This window comes from Neovison vison, chromosome 13 (assembly GCF_020171115.1).
Source record: "Neovison vison isolate M4711 chromosome 13, ASM_NN_V1, whole genome shotgun sequence".
NCBI lineage: Eukaryota > Metazoa > Chordata > Mammalia > Carnivora > Mustelidae > Neogale > Neogale vison.
In genome coordinates, this window is record NC_058103.1 from 66,066,622 (window position 1) to 66,089,518 (window position 22,897).

At 42.2% G+C, this 22,897-nt stretch overlaps 1 protein-coding gene across 4 annotated transcripts in view; it reads right to left on the bottom strand.

Moving 5' to 3' along the window:
* AP4S1 (adaptor related protein complex 4 subunit sigma 1) overlaps positions 1–22,897 on the bottom strand; it is a 56,823-nt gene that overhangs the window by 14,785 nt on the left and 19,141 nt on the right. For 2 of the 4 annotated variants that reach the window (XM_044230504.1, XM_044230503.1), the window contains exons 2-5: positions 13,483–13,691; positions 10,410–10,496; positions 8,891–8,959; positions 636–717 (exon numbers count right to left, since the gene is read on the bottom strand). In XM_044230504.1, the coding sequence (XP_044086439.1) occupies positions 646–717; positions 8,891–8,959; positions 10,410–10,496; positions 13,483–13,620 (366 nt within the window). In that variant the 5' untranslated portion in view covers positions 13,621–13,691 and the 3' untranslated portion in view covers positions 636–645. Of the gene's footprint in view, positions 1–635; positions 718–8,890; positions 8,960–10,409; positions 10,497–13,482; positions 13,692–15,184; positions 15,269–22,897 lie in introns of all 4 variants that reach the window. The other 2 variants (XM_044230502.1, XM_044230501.1) reach the window with 2 other exon arrangements.

Sequence of the window (22,897 nt, forward strand, 5' to 3'; positions counted from 1 at the left end):
AGGGCGTCTGGGTGGCTCAGTGGGTTGAGTCTCTGCCTTCGGCTCAGGTCATGATCTCAGGGTCCTGGGATCAAGTCCTGCATCAGGCTCTCTGCTCCGTGGGGAGGCTGCTTCCTCCTCTCTCTCTCTCTCTGCCTACTTGTGATCTCTCTGTCAAATAAATAAATAAAATCTGTTTAAAATAAATAAATAAAAGGGTTAGGAAAGAAAAGAAAAATAGAGCTTTCTCTGCTATAAAAGTAAATGTATACAAGCCAGGCAATTATTTAGCCCTCCAGTTTATCATCATTGAAGGGTTTATTCCGATGATGTGAGGGACTTCTGGAGATTTAGACTTGGAGCCATGAAAATCCATCCTCTCTAGAAGGACCAAGGACTTTCTAGCTGTGTTACTCAAATTCTGTAAAGGTCTATTCTATACACTTAAAAAAAGTTACATTGTTAGATCAGTTATTATCAACACAACCACAGCATTGCCCTGTCTGAAACATATAAGAATCATCTTTGTGAAAAAGGGCAAAGGGTGAAAAAAAAGGGTGTTTCTGCAAAGCTCTTGCACTTCTGACTGTTGATGGATAATTAGCATTCTGGATTCTGGCTTCTGCTGCATCCTTTTCCTGGCCTGTGTCACTTACCTGATTGGGACTAGCCTGTGCTTTGCCAAGGACTGAGGAAAACCTGGCTCACAGCTTTGAAAAAGGATACATCTAGTTCACTCTGGAAAAGAGAAAAAAGTACAAGGATGAGAATGAGACACTGGGCCACATGTGCTTAGCAGAGCTAGCAGATGCTCTGGCCGCAAGTTTGGGAGCAGGTCGGGGAGACGGCTCTGGCCATACAAAGCTGAGCAGGAAGGCTCTGAGTTGAGGACTGTGCTATCTATCTATCTCTCTATCTATTTATTTATTTGAGATTTATTTATGAGAGAGAGAGCACACGCATGCATGTGTACACATGAGTGGGGGAGGGGCAGAGGGAGAGAGTCTAAAGCAGACTCTGCACTGAGTGTGGAGCCTGATGGGAACTTGATCTCATGACCCTGAGATCATGACCTGAGCCAAAACCAAGAGTCAGATGCTTAATCCACTGTGCCACCCAGGCACCCACTGGATGGACGGTGCTTCTTAAAAAAAAAAAAAAGGTTGTGGTCTGGGGGGAATTTTGCCAACAAGAACAATTCATTCTTCGAACATAGAGGAAATAGATTACCTCAGCCTTTACAGATGATAGCTCATTTGATAATGTGTATCAAAAACCTTAATAATATGCATGCCCTTTGAAATCTATCAATTGTACTTCTATAAGTTTATCCTGAGGAAATAATTAGGTAACAGCACAACAATGTGTGATAGGATGTTCAGGGTAATGTTTATAGAAGCAAATCACTGAAAACAAGCTACAAATCTATCAAGGGGGGACTATTTAAATCAATTATTGCAGATAATAAATCAATTATTGCAGGCTATAGGTATGTAAGTACTACCCTGTTAAGTAAAAAAGCAAGTTATAACATGACATATACAGTATTATCCCAAGGATATATGTACATGTAGAGAAATAAGCAGAAATAGTTAGATACAGACAGATACATGGAGTCTAAAAAGAAATAAACTTAATAGAATATGTCGGTAAGTCATGGGCTTACTTATGATCTTCTCCCCTTTCTTTTTGCTTATATGTGTTTTTAATTGTTTTCAATGATCAGAGATGTTTACGGCATTAAAAAAACTCATAGAGGGAGAAATAGTAAACAGAGTTAAATTCATATCAGAAAGGACTCAAGATTTGTCAAGTGAAGCAGTGACGACCCCGCCCTCAATAGCAGCCGTCTGCTCTTGCGAAATGGCCCCCAGGGAAGCTAACTGGGTTGGCTTTTTGTTTTGAAATGTGATCTCGAGATGCTTCTTGCAGCCCAGACAGCATGAGACTGATCTCCAAATTTAAGATTTGGAAACTAAGATTAAAAATAGTCTCAGAAAGAATGTTTAAAACTCACTAACCCCAAAATAAGTCTTAGATGACAAGGCATCCTCTGAGTGGGACAGATTCTATTTTCTTGCCCATAGTACTCTCTTCCCTCCTCTTGTCTCTTCTTTTTGCTACTGTGATCCTAAGCGGAGCCATCTCACAGTACTGTTGGAGTCCTGTGTAGTCACCAGTTTAAATTCTAATCTTTATTTCTGTGGTTTATGTGGTCACTGACCCTCTCCCCAGAATTACAGCAAGAATTCAACAACCAGCTGTTTATTCTCAGTCACCAAGTATAATAATAATTTAAAAAATCTTAGCACTGAAATGCTTGTACTCCCTCATGATTATCCCAGGTTTAAAATATTGCTTTTTTGGGAAATGGTATTTTTTTCTTGATAGGTATTCCTTTAAAATGGCTAATCATGGCCAGCTCTGAATCACAGACCCTGACTTGCAAACCAGTCTGTCTTAAGAGAGCAGTCCCTGTGATTAAGCAGGAGCCAGAGCTGTGCTGTCTAATACGGTGACCACCAGCATCATTTGGCGAATTGAATGAATTGAGATGAAATTCCTCATTCCTTTATACTAATATATACTAGTATAAATTCCTTTATACTAATCAGGTTTCCAGTTTTGAAAAAACCACATGTAACTAGTGCCTACTGCACTGGATGGTACAGGTATAGAACATTTCTGCGGTGACAGAACATTATACTGGACAGTGCTGACTTGTGGTACTCTCTCCAAGCCATCAATACAAAGATGGAGTTTAAAGTCAGCCTTACTGTCCCCTGGCCCCTCAAGGCGAGTCTCTGAGATGGCCTGACTCCCCCACTCTCCAGCTTCAGAAGGCACTAATTCCATCCTAGCGAGATACACAACCATCTCTCAGGCCACAGGGCAGCTTCCTAGCTTTCCTCATGCATTAAGTAGTGGGTATCTGATCTAAGCACGCATCCAAATCACCCACAAGGCTTGTTAAAACACAAACTCCACTCAGACTTTCTGATCCAGTAGTCTGGGGTGGGCCGACAATTTGGATTTTTATTTTTAAAGATTTTATTTATTTATTTATTTGACAACAGAGATCACAAGTAGGCAGAGAAGCAGGCAGAGTGACAGGAGGAAGCAGGCTCCCCGCTGAGCAGAGAGCCTGATGCGGGGCTCAATCCCAGGACCCTGGGATCATGACCTGAGCCGAAGGCAGAGGCTTTAACCCACTGAGCCACCCAGGTGCCCCACAATTTGGATTTTTAACAAGTTCCCAGGTGATGTTTATATCGCTGGTCCAGGAACCACACTTGGAGAAGCACTGCACTAAAGCAATGAAGATATGCAGAAGGAGTGTGCCAAACTTTATTTCATGTATTAGGACTTAGGCTGAAGATACAACTTCTTTTTTTTTTTTTTCCAAAGATTTTATTTATTTATTTCACAGAAAGTGGGAGAGAGTACAAGCAAAAGTAGTGGCAGAGAGAAAGGGAGAGCAGGCTTCCCACTGAGGGGGGAGCCCGATGTGGGGCTCAATCCCAGGATCCCCAGATCATGACCTGAGCCAAAGGTAGAAGCTTAAACGAGTGAGCCACCCAGGCGCCCTTCAAGATATAACTTCTTAACAGGAGTTTTGTCCTTAGTAGACTTCGGTGCACTCAATATTACTAACAATAGACCAGATTCCACTCACTGTCTCAGGAAAAAGCAGCTTGAAATAGTTCCCTCCTAATCCTTTTATTTAAAAGCAAAATAACAACAACAAAAAATCCTTTTTATTTAAAAGCAAAAAAAAACCCAAAAAACAAAAAACAACAACTTTGAAAACTCAGTTTGTGCCACTACTACCTCTCAAGAATGTCTAACCAAGGCTCAAGAAGGCCTACTGGAGCAGAGTAAAATATATTCATTGAATCTTTTTTAAAAGAATATTGGAGGGGCGCCTGGGTGGCTCAGTGGGTCAAAGCCTCTGCCTTTGGCTCAGGTCATGATCCTAGGGTCCTGGGATCGAGCCCCGAGTTGGGCTCTTTGCTCAGTGGAGAGCCTACTTCCCCCCGACCCCCCACCTGCCTCTCTGCCTACTTGTAATCTCTGTCTGTCAAATAAATAAATAAAATCTTAAAAAAAAAAACTATCATGATTCAAAGAACACGGTCAGGAACGTGAAAATCTCTCCCACTGAATGAGAGAAAATATTTTCAAATCATATCTGATAGGTATTTGTACTTGTATTCAATTAGTTCAATCGAAGATATTTTTCTACTCAATCAATTCAAAGGTATCTGTATTCAAATTATATAAAGAACTCTTACAACTCATCAATAAACAAATAATGCAACTGAAAAAAATGGACAAAGGATTTGAAAAGACATTTCTCCAAAGAAGATCCACAAATGGCCAATAAACACATGAAAAGATGCTCAATATTTGTTATCCATTAATGAAATGCAAATCAAAACCACAACTGGCATCTGTACTACTTCATACCCACTAGAATGGCTATAACCAGAATGACAGATAGTAAAAAGTTTTGCCAAGAACATGGAGAGATTAGAACCCTCAAACACTGCTGATGAGAACTGATACCATGCAGCCACTCTGGAAAAACAGTTCGGTAGTGCATCAAAATGTTAAGCATGGAATTACCACATCACCTAGCAGTTCTACTCCTAGGTATATTATACCCAAGAAAACAAAGTATGGGGGTGCCTGGGTGGCTCAGTGGGTTAAGCCTCTGCCTTCAGCTCAGGTCATGATCCCAGGGTCCTGGGATCAAGCCCCGCATCCGGCTCTCTGCTCAGCAGGGAGCCTGCATCCCCCCTCTCTCTGCCTGCCTCTCTGCCTACTTGTGATCTCTCTGTCAAATAAATCTTTTAAAAAGAAAGAAAGAAAGAAAGAAAGAAAAACAAAATATGATGCCACACAAAAATGTTTATACAAACGTTCCAAGCTGCCTTATTCATAATAGCCAAAAGGTATCACTAACCCAAATGTCCATCAACTAATGAAAAGGTAAACAACATGTGGTATAACCACTTAGCAGAATATAATTTGGCAATAAAATTATTGCCAAATAATTGGCTGGCCCGCCTGCCGTTCCCGCCCCAGGCCCAGCTTCTGCAACGGCACGGGATGGTCCAATCATCCGAGTCTGAGGACGCCTGCGGCTGCCCTGGCACATGGAGCCTCATCTCCCGGCCGCAGCCCGCTGACGGGGGCTCCAGGTGAGGGGCCTCGAGCGCGTCCTATCAAGCGGGAACCATCTCACGTGCTGCCGCAGAGCCGCCAGTTCAGGGAGAAGAACCACCTTGGGCGGAAAGTTCTCGCCTTTGCAGGTGGCTCTCCTTCCGCGTGTGCTGCTGGTGGCCGCGGGGGACCCCGCTGTTCCCGGTCCCTCAGGTAAGCCGCTCGGTGAGCAGGGCCGCCGCTGCCCTCCGCGTCCCTGTGAAGGCGCGTGGCGCACGGCCGGGGCAGACGGCTCCCACCGCCCACCGCCCACCGCCCACCGCCCAGGTGCTGTGAATGGGTCGTGCTTCCCCACCGGACCGCTGAGAACCGCTTGGCACCCCGAGCCCCCCTGCCCTCCGTTTCTCAAAAATAGTTTTTCCCCTAGGATGGACTGAGAGGGCAGGAGCTCCGTCTGCCTTGCACCGTGTCACCATGGGCCTCAGGGGGTCACGGGCCGGATCTATCCCTGCCCTGGCCCTGCGGCTGGCGGGCCTCAAGGGCCGGCTCGGAGGCAAGGCTGCCCCCCCAACGCCCGTGGGGAGCGTGCCTCCTGCGCTCCCATTGCCTGGGTTGGTTGGAAGTGTCTTTTTAGAGTTTGAACTATTAATGGGGGAGTCATCCTGCTGTCTTTCCCTCAGAAGGGCTAAAATGTCTCCGTATTTCTTTCTAGATTTAAGTAAACATCTATCTGGGTCAGTTTCGCCTTCTCCCTGCCTCCTGATCATGGCCGGCTCAGACCCCTTTTTCTAACAGATATTTTAAAGAGTCCCTTATTGTTCAGAAATGAAATTTGGAGATGATATAGCTACCCCACCCCCATTCTTGTCCATCTAGAACCTCAGAAAGTGGCTTTATTGTGGCTCCTGACTGGCTCAGTTGGTAGATCCTATGACTTTTGATCTCAGGGTCGTGAGTTCCAGCCCCACATGGGGTGTAAAGATTACTTAAAAAAATAAAAACCTTAAGGGAGGGGGGAGAATGGGGCTTTATTTGGGACTAGGGTCTTTGCAGATGTAATTAGTTAAGGATTTCAAGACAAGGTCAGCTTGGATTTAGGGTGGGCCTGCAATCCAATGACAGGTGTCCTCGAAGAAGAGGAGAGACACAATAGAGGCCATGGGTGGACAGGCAGAGGTTGTAGAGATACGGCCGCAGGCCTGGGAACACAGGCCCCTAAGAACTCCTGGAGCCTTCGGAGGAAGTGTGACCCAGCATCACCTTGAGCCTCTAGAACTGAGAGGATAAACTTCTGTCACTGTAAGCCCCTGGTTTGTGGTCATCTGTTACAGTGGCCATAGGACATTGACACAGCCAGGAAATAAACTCAAGGCACTGCTCTAAATGCATGCTCACCAGCTGCTCCCATAGGCCTCTGTATGTGGATGTTATAGGCAAGCCTGTTTTACACAGCAGCCATTGGGCTCAGAGATGCTGGGTGACCTGCCCAGGGCATAGAGCCAGGAAGAGGGACTCTGGGTTCCCACCTGGGGTCTATCTGACCCCTGTTCTGCCTGCAGGTTTCACCAGTGGTACAGGAGTAGGTGATGAGGGCCATTCCTGCTCTCTGAGTCTCAGCTTCTTCTCTACTTGTAGGGTGCCTGCAGGCACCTTCCACTGGCTGGTGCCGATCCCCTCTTCTCTTTCCACTCTGGCTTCTGCAGAACTGGGGCTGGTGTTCTCTCTGTGCTGATGAGGTCACTGCTCTGGGCACTTAGTAACCAAGACACAGACCTGAGTAAAGAGGCCAGGCCTCCCGGTCTGGGATGGCATGGACCTGTATGGAGTGGGGTCCTCGGGGCCCCAGGCACACTAAGGAGGCTCTGGGGGGCTCTGGCACCTGTCCAGACCAGGCTCAGGCTGGCAAGTCCTTCTGGTGTTTGTGTGACATGGCGGAACTGACCCTAACCTGGGGACTGAATCTGACCAGATCTGAGGGTTTGCAGGTTTCCTGAGTTCTGCTCTGGGCAGCTCTCTGCTTCCAGGGTCCTGCTCCTAACCCCTACCATACCTGTGTCATTCTGAAGGAAAACAGTGCTAATCTCTGAAATAAGTGTCGGGATCTCTGGTGGAGTTTGGTTTTGTCCAGAACAGTGTTTTCCCCAGAACCCTACTCACATTTTACCCATTGTATTTGGGTGTCCAGCGCATACCTGCTCTGTCCCCTGGTTGCCCTCCTTGCCCAGGAGAAGGGTGGCAGGCTCTCCTCTCACCTGCAGCAGCTTTCCCAAGCAGCTCCTCTGGGCCAGGGTCCTGCTTTCACTCCTATCTGGCTGTCTTCTCCACTCCCCTCAGCCCCAACTGTTTTTATTATGAAAGCTGTCAAACATTCAACATTTCAAACAAAAGTTTCTCCCCCTCCCCTCTCCTTTTTCCCCTGTCCTCCCCCCAACCTTTGTCCTTACCCTTTCCCCCTCCCTTCCTCCTCTCCTTTCCTCTCCTCTCCTTCCTCCTTCCTGGCCTAATAACCAATTCAAAGAAAGCTGCAGACATCATGAAAAAAAAAAAAAAGGAAAGAAGTACTGACACATGCTATAACGTGGATGGATCTTGAAAATATCATGCTAAGTAAAAAAAATAAAGTCATAAAAGACCATATATTGTACAAGTCTATATAAATAAAAAATCTAGAACAGGCAAGCCTATCGAACAAAAAGTAAATTGGTGATTACCCAGAGCCTGGAGCAAGGGAGCCCGATCATTGGGAAGGAAATGCTAATAGCAATGCTGTTTGTTTGGGGCTGTAAAATATTCTGCTGTTGTTGTTTTACATTGTTAGGGTTCTTTTGTTTTTATAAGTTTTCTTAAAAAATACTTGTATACTAATGTTACATGATGAGTGATTAACTTTATAAAGAGAACCATGGTAAGAATAAAATTATTAATGGTGGAATAAGCATCTTCTCTAATATATTAAGTCAAAGTTCTTAAGGATACAGTGATTTTGTGGTGGTTATGAAATATTCTAAAATTGACTTTGCTGATGGCTGCACAAGTGTGTAAATATTACAACCTGTGTATGTTAGATGGGTGAGTTTGGGGGTATGTAAATTCAATTTCAGTATAGCTGGGGTTTTTGGTTTTGTTTTGTTTTTAAGAAAGGGGGCTGTTGGGAGGCCCCTCCGTTGGGCGTTCTACTCTTGATTTTGGCTTGGGTCATGATTTCAGGGACACTAGATTGAGCCCTGTGCCAGGCTCCACTCTCAGGGGAGTCTGCTTGAGATTCTCTCCCTCGCCCTCTGCCCCTCTCCCCACTCTTGCATTCACACCCTCTCTCTGTCTCAGATAAATAAATAAAGTCTTTAAGAAGGGGGCTGTAGGAAAGGAACTTATGTATACCTTAAGGGGAGGTGATTTTGGTCATCAAAGCAAACGTGTGGATGGAAATAATTCCTAAACTAAAAAGGTTCCTAGTGTCTTAGGAAGGGAGACAGAAAAAATAAGTTAAATACAAAGTCTCTTGATTAAAAGAAAGACATAAGAGATTCTTAGGCTTGTAGAACTGGTTCTTTATAAAGATCTAAGGCACACAGTGTTTTGCAACCCTTTGGATGAACAAGAAGGAAAGGTAAAGAAAAGGTGGGATCATCTGAGTTTTAACGTTTACACATTAAAGCTCTGTATGAACACAGGTTCTTGATATAGACCCATTTCTGGGAAAATGGGTGGAGGACAAAAGCCATTTTTTAGTCATCAGACTTACCACTCGGCTGAAGTACTCATCTAACACTTCCACAAAATTATGGATGAATTCATAAATGGCCATCTCGTTCTGAAATAAAAAAGGAAGGGCACAATTAGTTTTAGTATGGCCCGTATGTAATTAGACTCTGACAAATATTCAGAATAGTTCTAGGACTCACTTGTTTGAAAGAAGCTTACCAACGGAGAGAGAATCGAAAATCTTAACCTCTAGGATTTTAAGTCCCCAGTGAACGTAACTGGACTGAAACCAGATTGGGTCTAGTGTTTAGGGTTTTGAGCTCTGCTCCCTGACTTTATCATCAACTGGCTGAAACAATGTTTTTGGTTCTTCATGCCACCATTTTTTCCATTTGGGAAGACGGGGAACTACCTCCAGGTTTGGTTCATGGATAAAAAAACAATCAACTGAAATTCTGAGGTATCTTAAATCTTAAAATGCCTTTTCATGGATTCAATAGCCATAGGTTCTATTGTTTCTGGAAAGGTGAACTAAATCTGAGGAAATTCATTATTAACACAATCATATTTATAGTTTGCTCTAGCTTCTGATCTGTCAGCCAATATTTTTTTTTTAAATTTTTTTTTGAAGATTTTATTCATTTATTTGACAGAGAGAGATCACAAGTAGGCAGAGAGGCAGGCAGAGAGAGAGAGGAGGAAGCAGGCTCCCTGTTGAGCAGAGAGCCCGATGCGGGACTCGATCCCAGAACCCTGAGATCATGACCTGAGCCGAAGGCAGCGGCTTAACCCACTGAGCCACCCAGGCGCCCTGTCAGCCAATATTTAATGCCACATCTGACTGGCCTCTACCCCTGTCTCAGTTGCCCCACTGAGCCACACAGAACAAGAGCAAGAACCTGGTATTGCCTAGGGTCGGGGAAAACATTCTATGGTTTTGTGTTTACCCATGCTGCTCATATAATTCAAGAAAAATCCCAGATATTTTTCTTCCACACAGCTTTCCCTGGCCTTGATAGAAACCAAGATCCTTTTACGAGTCAAGATAATTCTTAGATAGGCAAGTAGGGAAGAAAATGTCAATTTAAGGAGGACTAAAAGTCAGACTGTCAGGGTGCCTGGGTGGCTCAGTTGGTTAAGTGTCTGCCTTTGGCTTGGGTCATGATTCCAGGGTCCTGGGATCGAGTCCCCAGTCAGGCTTCTTGCTTGGTGGGGAGCCTTCTTCTTCCTCTCTCTCTGTTGCTCCCCCAGCTTGTGCTCTCTCTCTGTCAGAGACTTTTTTTAAAAAGATTTTATTTATTTATTTGACAAAGAGAGAAATCACACATAGGAAGAGCAGCAGGCAGAGAGAGAGGAGGAAGCAGGTTCCCCGCCAAGCAGAGAGCTTGATGCGGGGCTCAATCCCAGGACCCTGGGATCACTACCTGAACCAAAGGCAGAGGCTTAACCCACTGAGCCACCCAGGCACCCCTAAATAGAATCTTTAAAAAAATTATTTTTTACTCAGACTGTCATTCCTAATTTTCTCGCATTTTCCATAGGCTCTTCTGTTATCTTACCTCAGTGTCGTTAACTCCAACCACAATGAATAGAGCTGCATACTGTCGATATATCAGCTTAAAATCCTTAAATTCAATGAAAGAGCACTAGAAATAAAACATAATTAGATATTAATTCCTACGGTTGGCATGGATTTCTTCAAAATGGCTTGCATAATTTCTAGGTTCTGATTTTAGTACTCGTTAACACTGTCCTAGAAATATACAATATTAAAATGTTACACACTTTTGGTTGGTTGCCTGTTGGTTGCCTCCTCACAATATTCGTGGGACTACTTGGAAGCATCTCTAGTGGGAGGCAGAGAAGAGTCTAGGAAAAAAGGCTTGGAGCATCCCCATGGGTTCCCACCTGTATTCCTTCTCATTCCTTTGCTTTACTCTGTGTGGAAATCAGCCGGCAAAGGTACTGAATAATTTTAAACTGCCTCCAACATGAAAAGATGCCAACATGACAAAGAAGATTTTCTTCTTTTCATCTCCCCTAGGCTCTTCGGGAAGCAATTAGAGATTTAGTTTTGTACTATTTAATAGCGAATGAATAGCCAAATATATACAGCATACACACATGGAAAAAGAATCCTGATTTCTTTTTCCTAGACCCATGAAAAGAATCCATGTAGACTCTTTTATAAATTATTTAAAGTTTTGGCTTTTGTGGGGCAGATGCTAGACAAAATCTCCCATCATAAACATTGCTTCTTATGAATTAAAAACAAGTTTACCACCATGGGCTGGTGGTTAGAATAACTCCCTTCCCATTCATCTTTCCTACAGCAATTGTACAATGCATATTGGGAAGGCAATGGGTAGGCAGGAATTGGGTAGTAGCCTAAGGCACAGTGCTGCCCTTCCTTTGGACTTCTGGGTGTGCTTGACCAAATGTGACTGCACATGAACTCTATGGCTATCTGCACTGGGATAACTCCTGGGCACCCAGATGCATCTGGAGATGAAGCTGTAAATTTTTTTTCTTTAAAGATTTTATTTATTTATTTGATAGAGAAATCACAAGTAGGCAGAGGGGGAGGGAGAGGCAGGCTCTCTGCTGAGCAGGGAGCCCGATGCAGGGCTCGATCCCAGGACCCTGAGATCATGACCTGAGCTGAAGGCAGAGGCTTAACCCATTGAGCCACCCAGGCACCCCTGAAGCTGTAAGTTTTAATTATGAAATTTCTTCCATGGTTAAGGCACTTGACCATCTATAAAATGAAGGCATTTGAGGCTCTTATTTAAAATTAGAATAAAGGTAAGAAATGCAGGATGACTCTGCCGCTTTTGGCTCACTGTAGAGCCAGTGTGATCTCTGCTCAGTTAGATCTTTCAAGAAAACACAACCCATTTTTTTTTTTAAGATTTTATTTATTTAACACAGATAGAGAGCATACAAGCATGCAAAGCAGCAGAGGGAGAAGCACGATATGGGGCTTGATCCCAGGACCCTGGGATCATGACCTGAGCTGAACGCAGAGGCTTAACCAACTGAGCCACCCAGGTGCCTGAAACACAAGCTATCTGAAAGAACTGAAGAACATTTTTCAAAGCCTCTCAGGAGTCTGGAAAAAAAAAAAAAGTTAACAACGCACATCTGTGGATAAAATAAAAACTAAGCTGAGATTGTTCAGTACCTAATTATCCCAAAGCCCACTGGGTTCCTTTTAAAATCTAGAATAATTCAGGGGGCGCCTGGGAGGCTCACTCAGTTAAGTGTTTGCCTTTGGCTCAGGTCATGATCCCAGGGTCCTGGGATTGTGCACACATGGGGCTCCCTGGTCAGGGGGAGTCTGCTCCTCCCTCTCCCTCTACCCCTCCACCTTAGCTCATTCTCTCTCTCTCTCTCGCTCTCTCACCCTCGCTTTCTCTCTCTCTCAATAAATAAAATCTTTAAAAAAAGAATTCGGAATACTTCAAAAATATCTCACAATATATTCGTTCCAAAGCATGTATTTCAAAAGGTAACGTATCCATGAAGATGGTGTTTGAAACTGTGCAGTGCCTGCATTCTGCAGAAAGATTCAACAGGAATGCTTCTTGAGTTTATCTTTATTTAAAGTGTCTATTAGCATAGCCCTTTAATAGTTCCCCTTTCCCTTTGACAACTGCATGAAGCAATATGTGCCACAGCCGGCCCAAACAGTAATTCAAACAGGACTCTGAGATGTTGAGACTGGAAAATCAATTTAGGAGCCAAAGGAAACACGGTTCCAACATGTAACTTCTGAGCACTGATGTACCTTAATATTTTAAGACCTAGCAGTGGTTCCCGCAGGCGGCCTTTCTACATATGCTATGAAATGGAGAACGGGCAAAATTAATGGGTGATTTAAACAAGCTTTCTGATTTCGCTGCAGTTTATTCAGTGATTTCCAATAGATTCAAAGTTCAGGACCCGGATTAAGTACGTCTCCAATTAAAACTCTTTGTAAAAATAGACTCAGTTCCTAAACTTCCTATTTGTTATTATTTTAATAATTTTGTTTAACTTCCATTTTGACAGAATGGGTAGATTTGTTGTGTCATATGAATTTTTAACTTCCACTTACCCCATCTACATCTACATCATAAAATAAAACAAGTTCAAATAAATTTTTTTTTTTTTAACCACTAGTTGTCGGATTATGTGGGTGTTTACAAGATGATAAGCAGAAAAAACTATGGTCTACATGAGAATCATGCCACTATTCCTGGCACAAAATGTATCTCAAGTGCTTACCTCTATACCAATCATCTGACCTTCATCTCTTGGCTTAAAGAGAGCTACCTGCTGGGAATACCCAAGGGCTAAATTCATATGGAAAAAAAAGAAGGTATGTCTATTAGATGGAATAAATTTCAGACAAATACCCGGATTTGAATAAGAACTCAAGGCTTTTCCTGGTTTTCCTCGTTTGTATTTTCCTTAAGGGGATGTAAAAGAGAGCTATGCTTCAGTCTTCATTCACTTCATTTGTTATTTTCCCTAATAGCTGTTGGAAGAATGTAGTTCAAAGAAAATGATGGCCCTTGAGACTCGGTAATAACAGATCTGCCCTTGCCAAGTTGAATGCGGAGATAAAAGAGAGAACCAGAAACTTACTTGTTCATTAGATCGGGAGAGACAGCTCTTTATGACTTCCGTTTCCAGAAGTGTACGCTTATTGATCTCCACGTGTTCATAGTATTTAGAAAGTCGGGTCTGTCCTTGTTTATTCACCATGAGGAAAAATTTTATCATTTTTTTTTCCCCTGGGCGGTATTTTTCCAGATAGTTCAAAAGTTATGTCAAGGGGTGGCTGTAATTAGAACCTGAAGGATGAAGGAACAACAGAAAGTTAAGATCAATAATATTAGATGTATTTTGTAGATGAACCAGGAGTAAATAAAATGTGATCTGATAATACTGGTCTTCGCTCCTATAAATTAAACAAGGTTTTAATAAATAAGTAAACATAGGGGGCGCCTAGGTGGCTCAGTTGCTTAAGCTCTGCCTTTGGCTCAGGTCATGATCCCAGGGTTCTGAGATCAAGTCCCTGCTTCTCCATCTCTCTCTGCCTGCCATTCCCCCTGCTTGTGCTCTCTCTCACTCTCCCTCTGTCAAATAAGCAAATCAAATCTAAAAAAAAAAGTTAAAAAAAAACCCCAAAACTAGAAGAGTGCCTGGGTGGCTCAGTCGTTAAGCCCCACATCAGGCTCCCTGCTTCGTGGGAAGCCTGCTTCTCCCTCTGCCACTCCCCCTGCTTGTGTTCCCTCTCTCACTGTGTTTCTCTCTCTGTCAAATAAATAAATAAAATCTTAAAAAAAAAAAACCAAAAAACTACGTGCCCTCTGCTCCGTGGAGAGCCTGCTTCCTCCTCTCTCTCTGCCTACTTGTGATCTCTCTCTGTCAAATAAATAAATAAAATGTTTAAAAAAAAAAAAGCTAAACAGAAATCTTCATTAGTTATACTCCAAAACTTTTTTTTTTTAAAGTAGGCTCCATGCCCAGTGCAGAGCCTAATGTGGGGTTTGAACTCACAACCCTGAGATCAAGATCTGGGCCACCTAGGTGCCCCTCTTTCAAAACATTTTTGAATTTCCCCAATAATTCTGCTACTTGTATTTGTTCAATAGATTCATCATTTTTGTTGGGCACCAACTATGTGTCAGGTACCAAGAGAATACAAAGATAAAGAAGTGGTGATTTTTTCCCCAATGTTTAGAACATTTTATTAAAGCAAAAGTTGTTGGAATTAAGTGAAATACAAAACATAGTAAATATTTACAAAAACATTGATAACACTGCTCAAGTCACACACATATAAAATGCAGAAAGGTCTTAAAGAGTTTATAAGGTGAGGGCACCTGAACTTTATTTTATGGACAGGAGAGACAAGCTCTACAGTGAAGTTTTCTTTCTTCAGTGTTGGGAACAGTAGTAGTAATCTCCACAATTTGCTAAAGCCCCCCACCAAGGCCCTCTAACATGTCGTATGGAAGGTTCTCTACCAAGCAATTTTCCTATATTCCTTAATTCCCATAATTCTCTGAGGCAGCTACTTGTGTTATCCCCACTCTAAGGCCAATCAAATTGAAGTTCAGGGATGGAAGGATCCCCAAAGTCTCTAGATTACTTGTGTCAGAAATAAGAAGCAGCTCAGAAGCCAGGCACATGCCAGGCACCCCCTCATTTGTCCTCATCACTCCCAAGGGTCCATGCTTGCAATTTTATTTCTAACTTATCTATAATGAAACTCGTGTTGGGTCTTCCTACACTTGCTATAGATTTCGAAATGATCAGGGCAAGAGAGCACAATACTGACCAATGGCCAGTGCTTCTTTCATCAGGAGCATTGGAGCTGTCTCCCTGACTCCCTTGACAGTATCATATTCACATTTTGTAGTAGCTGTGAAAATTAAGTGCAAAACACCAAGGTTAATAATAGTTCTTTTTTTAAAAAATATATTATTTATTTATTTATTTGTCAGAGAGAGAGAGAGAGAGAGACAGAAACAGAGAGAGAGAAAGAGCGCACAAGCAGGCAGAGTGGCAGGTAGAGGCAGAGAGAGAAGCAGGCTCCCCGCCGAGCAAGGAGCTCCATAAGGGACTTGATCCCAGGACCCTGGGACCACTACCCAAGCCGAAGGCAGCGGCCCAACAGACTGAGCCATCCAGGCGTCCCATTAATAATAGTTTTTAAATTAACTTTTTAAAATTTTTTAAGATTTTACTATTTATTTGACAGAATGACAGTGAGAGATGGAACATAAGAAGGGGGAGTGGGAGAGGGAGAAGCAGGCCTCCCGCTGAGCAGGGAGCCGGATATGGGGCTCATCCCAGGACTCTGGGATCATGACCTGAGCCGAAGGCAGGTGCTTAACCAACTGAGCCACCCAAGTGCCCCTCTTAAATGAACTTTTGTTTATTTTTATAAAGATTTTATTCATTTATCTGATAGAAGAGATCACAAATAGGCAGAGAGGCAGGCAGAGAGAGAGAGAGAGAGAGGAGGAAGCAGGCTCCCTGCCAAGCAGAGAGCCCGATGCAGGGCTCCATCCCAGGACCCTGGGATCATGACCCGAGCCGAAGGCAGAGGCCTTAAACCACTGAGCCACCCAGGCGCCCGTTAAATGAACTTTTAAAATTTGGAATAATTTTACAGAAAAGTTGCAACAGGTTACAGGATAATTCTTGGACTACATTTTGTATTATTCTTTGCCCCACCCCCCCAAGCTCATCTCTTATTTCCTAAACCGTATCAGACAGGTGGTTATCTCACAACAATGCCAAACACAAACAGCTAGAAAGAGCCAGGCCCAGTCTGGCAAAACCTGGGCTGCCATGTTCATTGAGGGCACAGGGCAGGATGTTCTGGAGAACAGCTCAGCGGGGGACATGGCAGCTGTGCCATGCGGGGGGGGGGGGGGGGGGCTGTAGTCATTCACTCCCTCTTCCAGGAAGATAAGCTCACTACTGTAGGTGGGATTGCAACATACTCCGTTTAGTCATTTGGTATTAAGTGCTGCTTTTATTCTCACAAATTACTGCCAGTAAATTATGGCTGGAGACCAGTAAATTAAGTTACCACCCATTCTTTTATTGCTGTTTAGCAAAGTTATTTTATTTTATTTATTTTTTAAAAGATTTTATTTATTTATTTGTCAGAGAGAGTGAGCACAGGCAGACAGAGTGGCAGGCAGAGGCAGAGGGAGAAGCAGGCTGAGCAAGGAGACCTATGTGGGACTCGATCCCAAGACTCTGGAATCATGACCTGAGCCGAAGGCAGCCACCTAACCAACTGAGCCACCCAGGCATCCCAGCAAAGTTATTTTAAAAGAATCTTCATGAAATTTAGAAATTACAATCCTATACTCTGGATTCCAGCTGCCAGCTAGAAAAAAGCTACTGTCTTGGGGACCTGGGTGGCTTTAGTCAGTTGAGTGTCTAGACGACTTCTGGTTTTGGCTCAGGTCATGATCTCAGGGTCCTGGGATCTAGCCCCGTCAGGGGCCCCCTGCTCAGCAGGTCTGCTAGTCTCCTTTCCCTTTGCCCCTCCCCCTACTCTCTCTCTCTCTCTTTTTTAAATAAAAAGATAACATCTCAAAGGTACTCATGCCCAAACCTTTGCCTTTAAACGTCTGGCTGTGTTAAGTTTACGGTAAAATGAGACGTAAAATGATCCCACTGAGATGTTACACCAAAGGCTCAAATTGGTTTCTACCTTAACAAGCACAGCATTCCTTCCCACTGACTTCAGGAACAAGGATAACAAACAAGGGCGTGTTGAATTGATACTCATTAGGATGCAAGTCTTGAAAATAGTAGCTGAAGGCATCTAAAGGCTCAAATACATCATCTTTTTTTTTTTTTTTTGCATGCTCATAAACAATTACACAATTTATAACTGTAGGATTACACAGTGGTAATAAAGTAGACAAGTAAAGCTGTAAACTCCATTATAAAATACACAAAGCCGAAATATACAATGTGGAGACTCAGAGACAAGTACATGTTTGAGAACAGAAGATGAATGCTTTAAGTAACTCTCCTGGTTACTAATCATCAGGGAGGAGAGAAATCAAATAATTATAAAACTGAGGTAGGGCAATAAGGAAAGAATATGCCTAGACAAGTGCTGGGAGTAGCCAGGAAGCAGGTATGAACTTCCTCTGTTTATAAAACTCTTTGCATTCAACAACACAGGCTGGGGAAGATGTTTTGATTGCCAGGACCTAGGGGATTCCACACCCAAGAGCCTGTGTGAATTGAGGACAGAGAAGGAAGGGAAATTTCACTGAGGAAAGTCCTACACGAAGAATGTCAGGATGCCTAAAGGCCAAGATGAGGAAGTTTGGTATAATCATAGTAGAATATGAGCAGATCAATATCCCAAGACCCTTTATGACACAAACTGAATGCCTAGAGAAAGGAGAGGAACAACTGAAATGTATGCTGAATTGGGTACAGTTTTCATATTTCTTTTTTTTTTTTAAAGATTTTATTTATTTATTTGACAGAGATCACAAGTAGGTAGAGAGGCAGGCAGAGAGAGAGGAGGAAGCAGACTCCCTGCCGAGCAGAGAGCCCAACGCAGGGCTCGATCCCAGGACCCTGGGACCATGAACTGAGCCAAAGGCAGAGGCTTTAACCCACTGAGCCACCCAGGCACACCCAGTTTTCATATTTCTGATGGTGTATTCCGAGACTGTCATCCAGAGATGACAAATAGATTGTAACTTGGGTGCCAACCGTGACTAACTGTATGTGCTGCTTTGAGCACTGTGTTTGGAAGGATTCTGCAACTGTTTAGGTTCAAACGGATGCCATGAATGATGAGTATGTCAGCTGCAGGTTAGGAAGCAGGGTGTGGCAACATATGCGTCTTGTATCTGTCAGCCCTGATGTGCACTCCCTTCATTTTGCAGATGGGAAAATGGATAATCTGAGATGTAGAGTAAAGTCTTGAATTCTGGTCCTCTGACTCATCATCTGATGCCGTCTTTAATCTGTCACAGTGCCTCTTTGCCTTGCTCAGTGTATTCGTGTCATTAGAGGTTCATTTAAGCTTATTAAGCATCAAATTCAGGTGGCTGAATTTGATTACATACTAAGCTCTCCTACAAAACCAGTGATTTTTACTTTTTTATTGTGACCCAGCATACCTGTATATACATATCTGATTCAGTTATATATGATGTTCACCAAACAATACCTATCCATTCTGCGTATATTGTACTCTAGTGATTTTTGTGGCATTTTATAAAAAATGTAGGTGTGAGGTGTTTGGGTTACATAGATAAATGCATTTTTTTTTAAGATTTTGTTTATTTATTTGACACCTGAGAGATAGCAAGAGAGGGAACACAAGCAGGGGGGGTGGGAGGGAGAAGCAGGCTTCCTGCTGAATGAGGAGCCCAATGCAGGGCTTGATCCCAGGGCCCTGGGATCATGACCTGAGCCAAAAGCAGACGCTTAACAGACTGAGCCCCAACACACAAAATACACATACTATCAACGTGATCTATCACTGTTGAACCTGATCTTGGTAACTGGCTGAAACAGTTTTGTTAGGTTTCTGTAATATAAAGTTATCCTTTCCACACCATACTCTTTGGAGGGAAGTCATTATATGTAGCCCACATTTAACGGTTGGGAAGTTATGTTCCATCTCCTTGAAGAAAAAGTACCTATGTAAATTATTTGGAATTCTACTGCACAGGAGATCTGTCTACTGTACCCTATTATTTATTTACTCAATCACTTATTTATATCAGTAGAGACTCACAGACATTTTATTTTATACTTAGGGTTATAATACAATATGATCCACAGATTTTTAATTTCAGAAGCCACTAAAGAACTATGGCCCAACGTTTGAAAAACACTGTATTAGAACATGAACTTGCGGGTAGGTTTCATATCTTATTACAGATCTTTGCACAGTGCCTAGTGTAAGAGATTATCCAATAAATGTTTGTTGAATGAATGAAATAATGAAAACATTTTTAAAGTGATAATTTCCCCTTAATAAAATCCCTACATCAGTATTCAAACAAAGCAGACACATAAAGTACTCTGGTACCCTGACTCCTGCCCCAAAGCCTATCAGTCTTCCTCAAAGATATAAACCAATGTTTTTAAGTTTGGTGCATATTCCTCTAGACTTTCTATTAATTTACATGTAAATATGCATGCATGTATAGTAACTTTATTTCTTAAACCTAAATGTGATCGAACTCTAAGATGCCAAGTGACTAATTTGGTGGTTATTCTCTTCTGGAACCTTTGAATGAACCAGGTACGCTCACAAAGCCCTGGCTGGAGCCTATAAAAGGGCACTGAAGAGAGGCATCTTGGAACTCATCAGGAGCACTTCCTGTTGACTCAGTCTAGTTCAGGCTTTCCTGGTCTTTGTCCCCTTGATCCAGGGCCTTGGCTCCCATTCTTTCTCTGGCCTTAGTTCTTAACAAGAGGGCTTGGATTTCTGCAATCTTCCAGGACTTGACCTTTGGTATTTGCCCTCTGGCTGTAACCGGGGAAGTCTCTGGCACTCAGCCTTTGCTTGGTTAACTGGGAGCAACAATTACTTTACAGAGTGGTAGTGGAAGATCAAATGAGGTAAATGATGTAATTCTTGTAAAACATTTAACACACTGACTTCTTTCATTTCCTTTCTTATTGTATATTAAACTAGAAAGGAATGCTGGTAAGATTATAAGGAAACAGATAGGTGTATATGTATACATTGTGAGTGGCCCCTTAAATTGTTACAAATTTTTTTACAGTGTAACTTGATAGAATTTAACCAAAAAAATCATGAAAATGATTCTACTGTTTACCTCAAGCATTTCTGTTTTGGTACTCTATCCTAAGGTATAAGTTTAAATCCACAGGCATGAAAATATTTATAATAGTGAGAAATGAAACAAGCTGACATTACAATCTGAGAACCAAGTGTTAAATGAACACCAACTTGATATTTTTTAACCATTAAAATAACCATGCAAGGGACCATGAGACTCTTAAGCATAGGAAAGAAACTGAGGGTTGCTGGAGGAGGGGTGGGGGATGAGGTAACTGGGTGATGGACATTAGGGAGGCCAAGTGATGTAATGAGCACTGGGTGTTATGTAAGACTGATGAATCACTGACCTCTACCTCTGAAACCAATAGTACATTATATGTTAATTGGATTTAAATAATTTTTTTAAAAAAGAAAAATATGCAGACTATGCAGAAAAATGGGGAAAATGTAGATATAATAAAGTCACAAAATCAGAATACCAAATTCTATACCACATGGATTATAATTATGTAGAAGCAAGATCTGAGTAACGATTATAGAGACTAGACAGAAACCATACAAAAATAAGACATAAAACAAACAAAAAGAGATTAGAAAGATGAACATTGAAAACATCATGCTAACTGAAAGAAGCCAGTCACAAGGACAATATATTATATGATTCCATTTATATGAAATGTCCGGAATGGGGAAATCTACAAGGAAAGTAAATAGATTAAGGCTTGCCAGGGGATGGGGGTTTGGGATGGGAGGTCTAAGAGGAATAGCGTTGTAATGATAGTTGAACAAATGTGCATATATAAAAGCCACTGAATTGTATACTTTAAATGGGTGAATTATATGGTACCTGAATTATATCTCAATAAAGACTGTTTAAAAAAAAAAAAAAAAAAAGACCAGACAATCTGGGAAGAGCTCCCAGTGGCCAAAGCTCAAAACAATCTGGACAACAAATAACAAAGTATCAGATTACCTAGAGTATACAATAAGTATACATTAGTACATACTGATATAAATACATGATTGAATAAATAAACAGGACAGAAGAATCCCATATATAGGTTTCCCCCTGCTCTCTGAAAGTAGACTGCTCCTGGGAAACCTTTACCAAGCCAAAAATGGCGGTACAGCAAAGAAGCAATTACTATTGATTTATATGGGAAGATTTTTGAGCATTCCCAGACATAAAAAATAACCTCTCTCAGGCTTTTCTGATGCCTTAGGACCCATCTTGCTAAGGGATGTACAAAATAAATGGAGAGAAAGCACAGATGCTCAGGGACACAGCTCCAAGCTCTGGCAGCTCGATGCTGTCATGCTGAGTGTAGTTCCCGGGGAAGGAGCTTGGCGGGGATCTCTCTGGCTGTCGGGGTGCACATTGCTTCCGAAACTGCTCACTGCAAAACAAATGCTCAACGCTATTTTCGCTTTCCGCCTTTTCTCCTGAAAGTGAAAATTCTTTTTGAATTTATTTCAGTCAACGAAAACGGGTACTAAGTAGGTCTTTCATAAAAGCGAAAGGCTTTCCGTAGGAGATAGGTCCCCATCTGTTGAGAGGCTCTCCTTCAGGAGGTGGAGCTTAAATTCTCCCACCCATTCACTGGAGGGTAAGGAGGACTTAGTGACTCACTTCCAAAAGACAGCATGTGGAAATAGAAAATGGTATCCTCACAGCAGAGAAACCTGGCACACACCACCTTGCCCAACTGATGAAGGCTAGCATCATCAGTCATGTCATGTCCCCTGATACGATGTGATGAGAAAAGTACTTCATCTCTGTGGTATTCTTCCCCAAACCCACAGCCCATTCTAATCATGTGAAAATGCAGTAGAAAACAAACAAACAAAAAGCAAATGAAAGGACATTCTAAAAAAAAAATCCCACCTGTATTTCCCCAAATTGTTAAGATCATGAAAAACAAGAGAAGTGTGAGAAACTGTAAGAGATCAGAGGAGAGTAAGGAGATAATGGTGACTACATGCAATGTGGTATCCTGGAGGGGATCCTGAACAGAAAAAGGACATTAATAAAAAATTGGCAAGGGGTGCCTGGCTGGCTCAGAGCAGAATGTCACTCTTGATCTTGGGGCTGTGAGTTTGAGTTCCACTTTAGGTGTACCGATTACTTAAAAATAAATAAAGAAACTTAAAAAATTTTTTGGTGAGGGGCACATGGGTGGCTCAGTACGTTAAGCATCTGTTTTTGGCTCAAATCACAATCCCAGGGTCCCATGATGGAGCCTCACACTGGGCTCTCTGCTCTGTGGAGAGCCTGCTTCTCTCTCTCCTTCTGTGTATGCACTCTTTTTCTCTTGGTCTCACTCTCTTTCTCAAATAAATAAACAAAATCTTAAATTTTTTTTTTGTGTGAGTGAAACATGAGAATAGTCTGAGTTTAGTCAATAATAATGCTACCCATGTTGGTTTTTTAGATCTGATAAATGTAACATGGTAATATGAAATGACAACATTAGGGGAAATGGGTAAAGATATTCAGAAATTCTCTATATTATCTTTGCAATTCTTTTATAAATCTAAAATTATTCCAGGTAAAAAGTTTAGTTTTAAAAAAGGAGAGAGAGGTGCCTGGCTGGCTCAGTTGGAAAAGAATGTGAGTCATGAGTTCAAGCTCCACACTGGGTATAGAAATTACTTAGATTAAAAAAAAAAACCCACAACTTTAAAATATAAAAGGAGAGAGTTGTATCTGTATTAAAGTGAAGGGGGTTT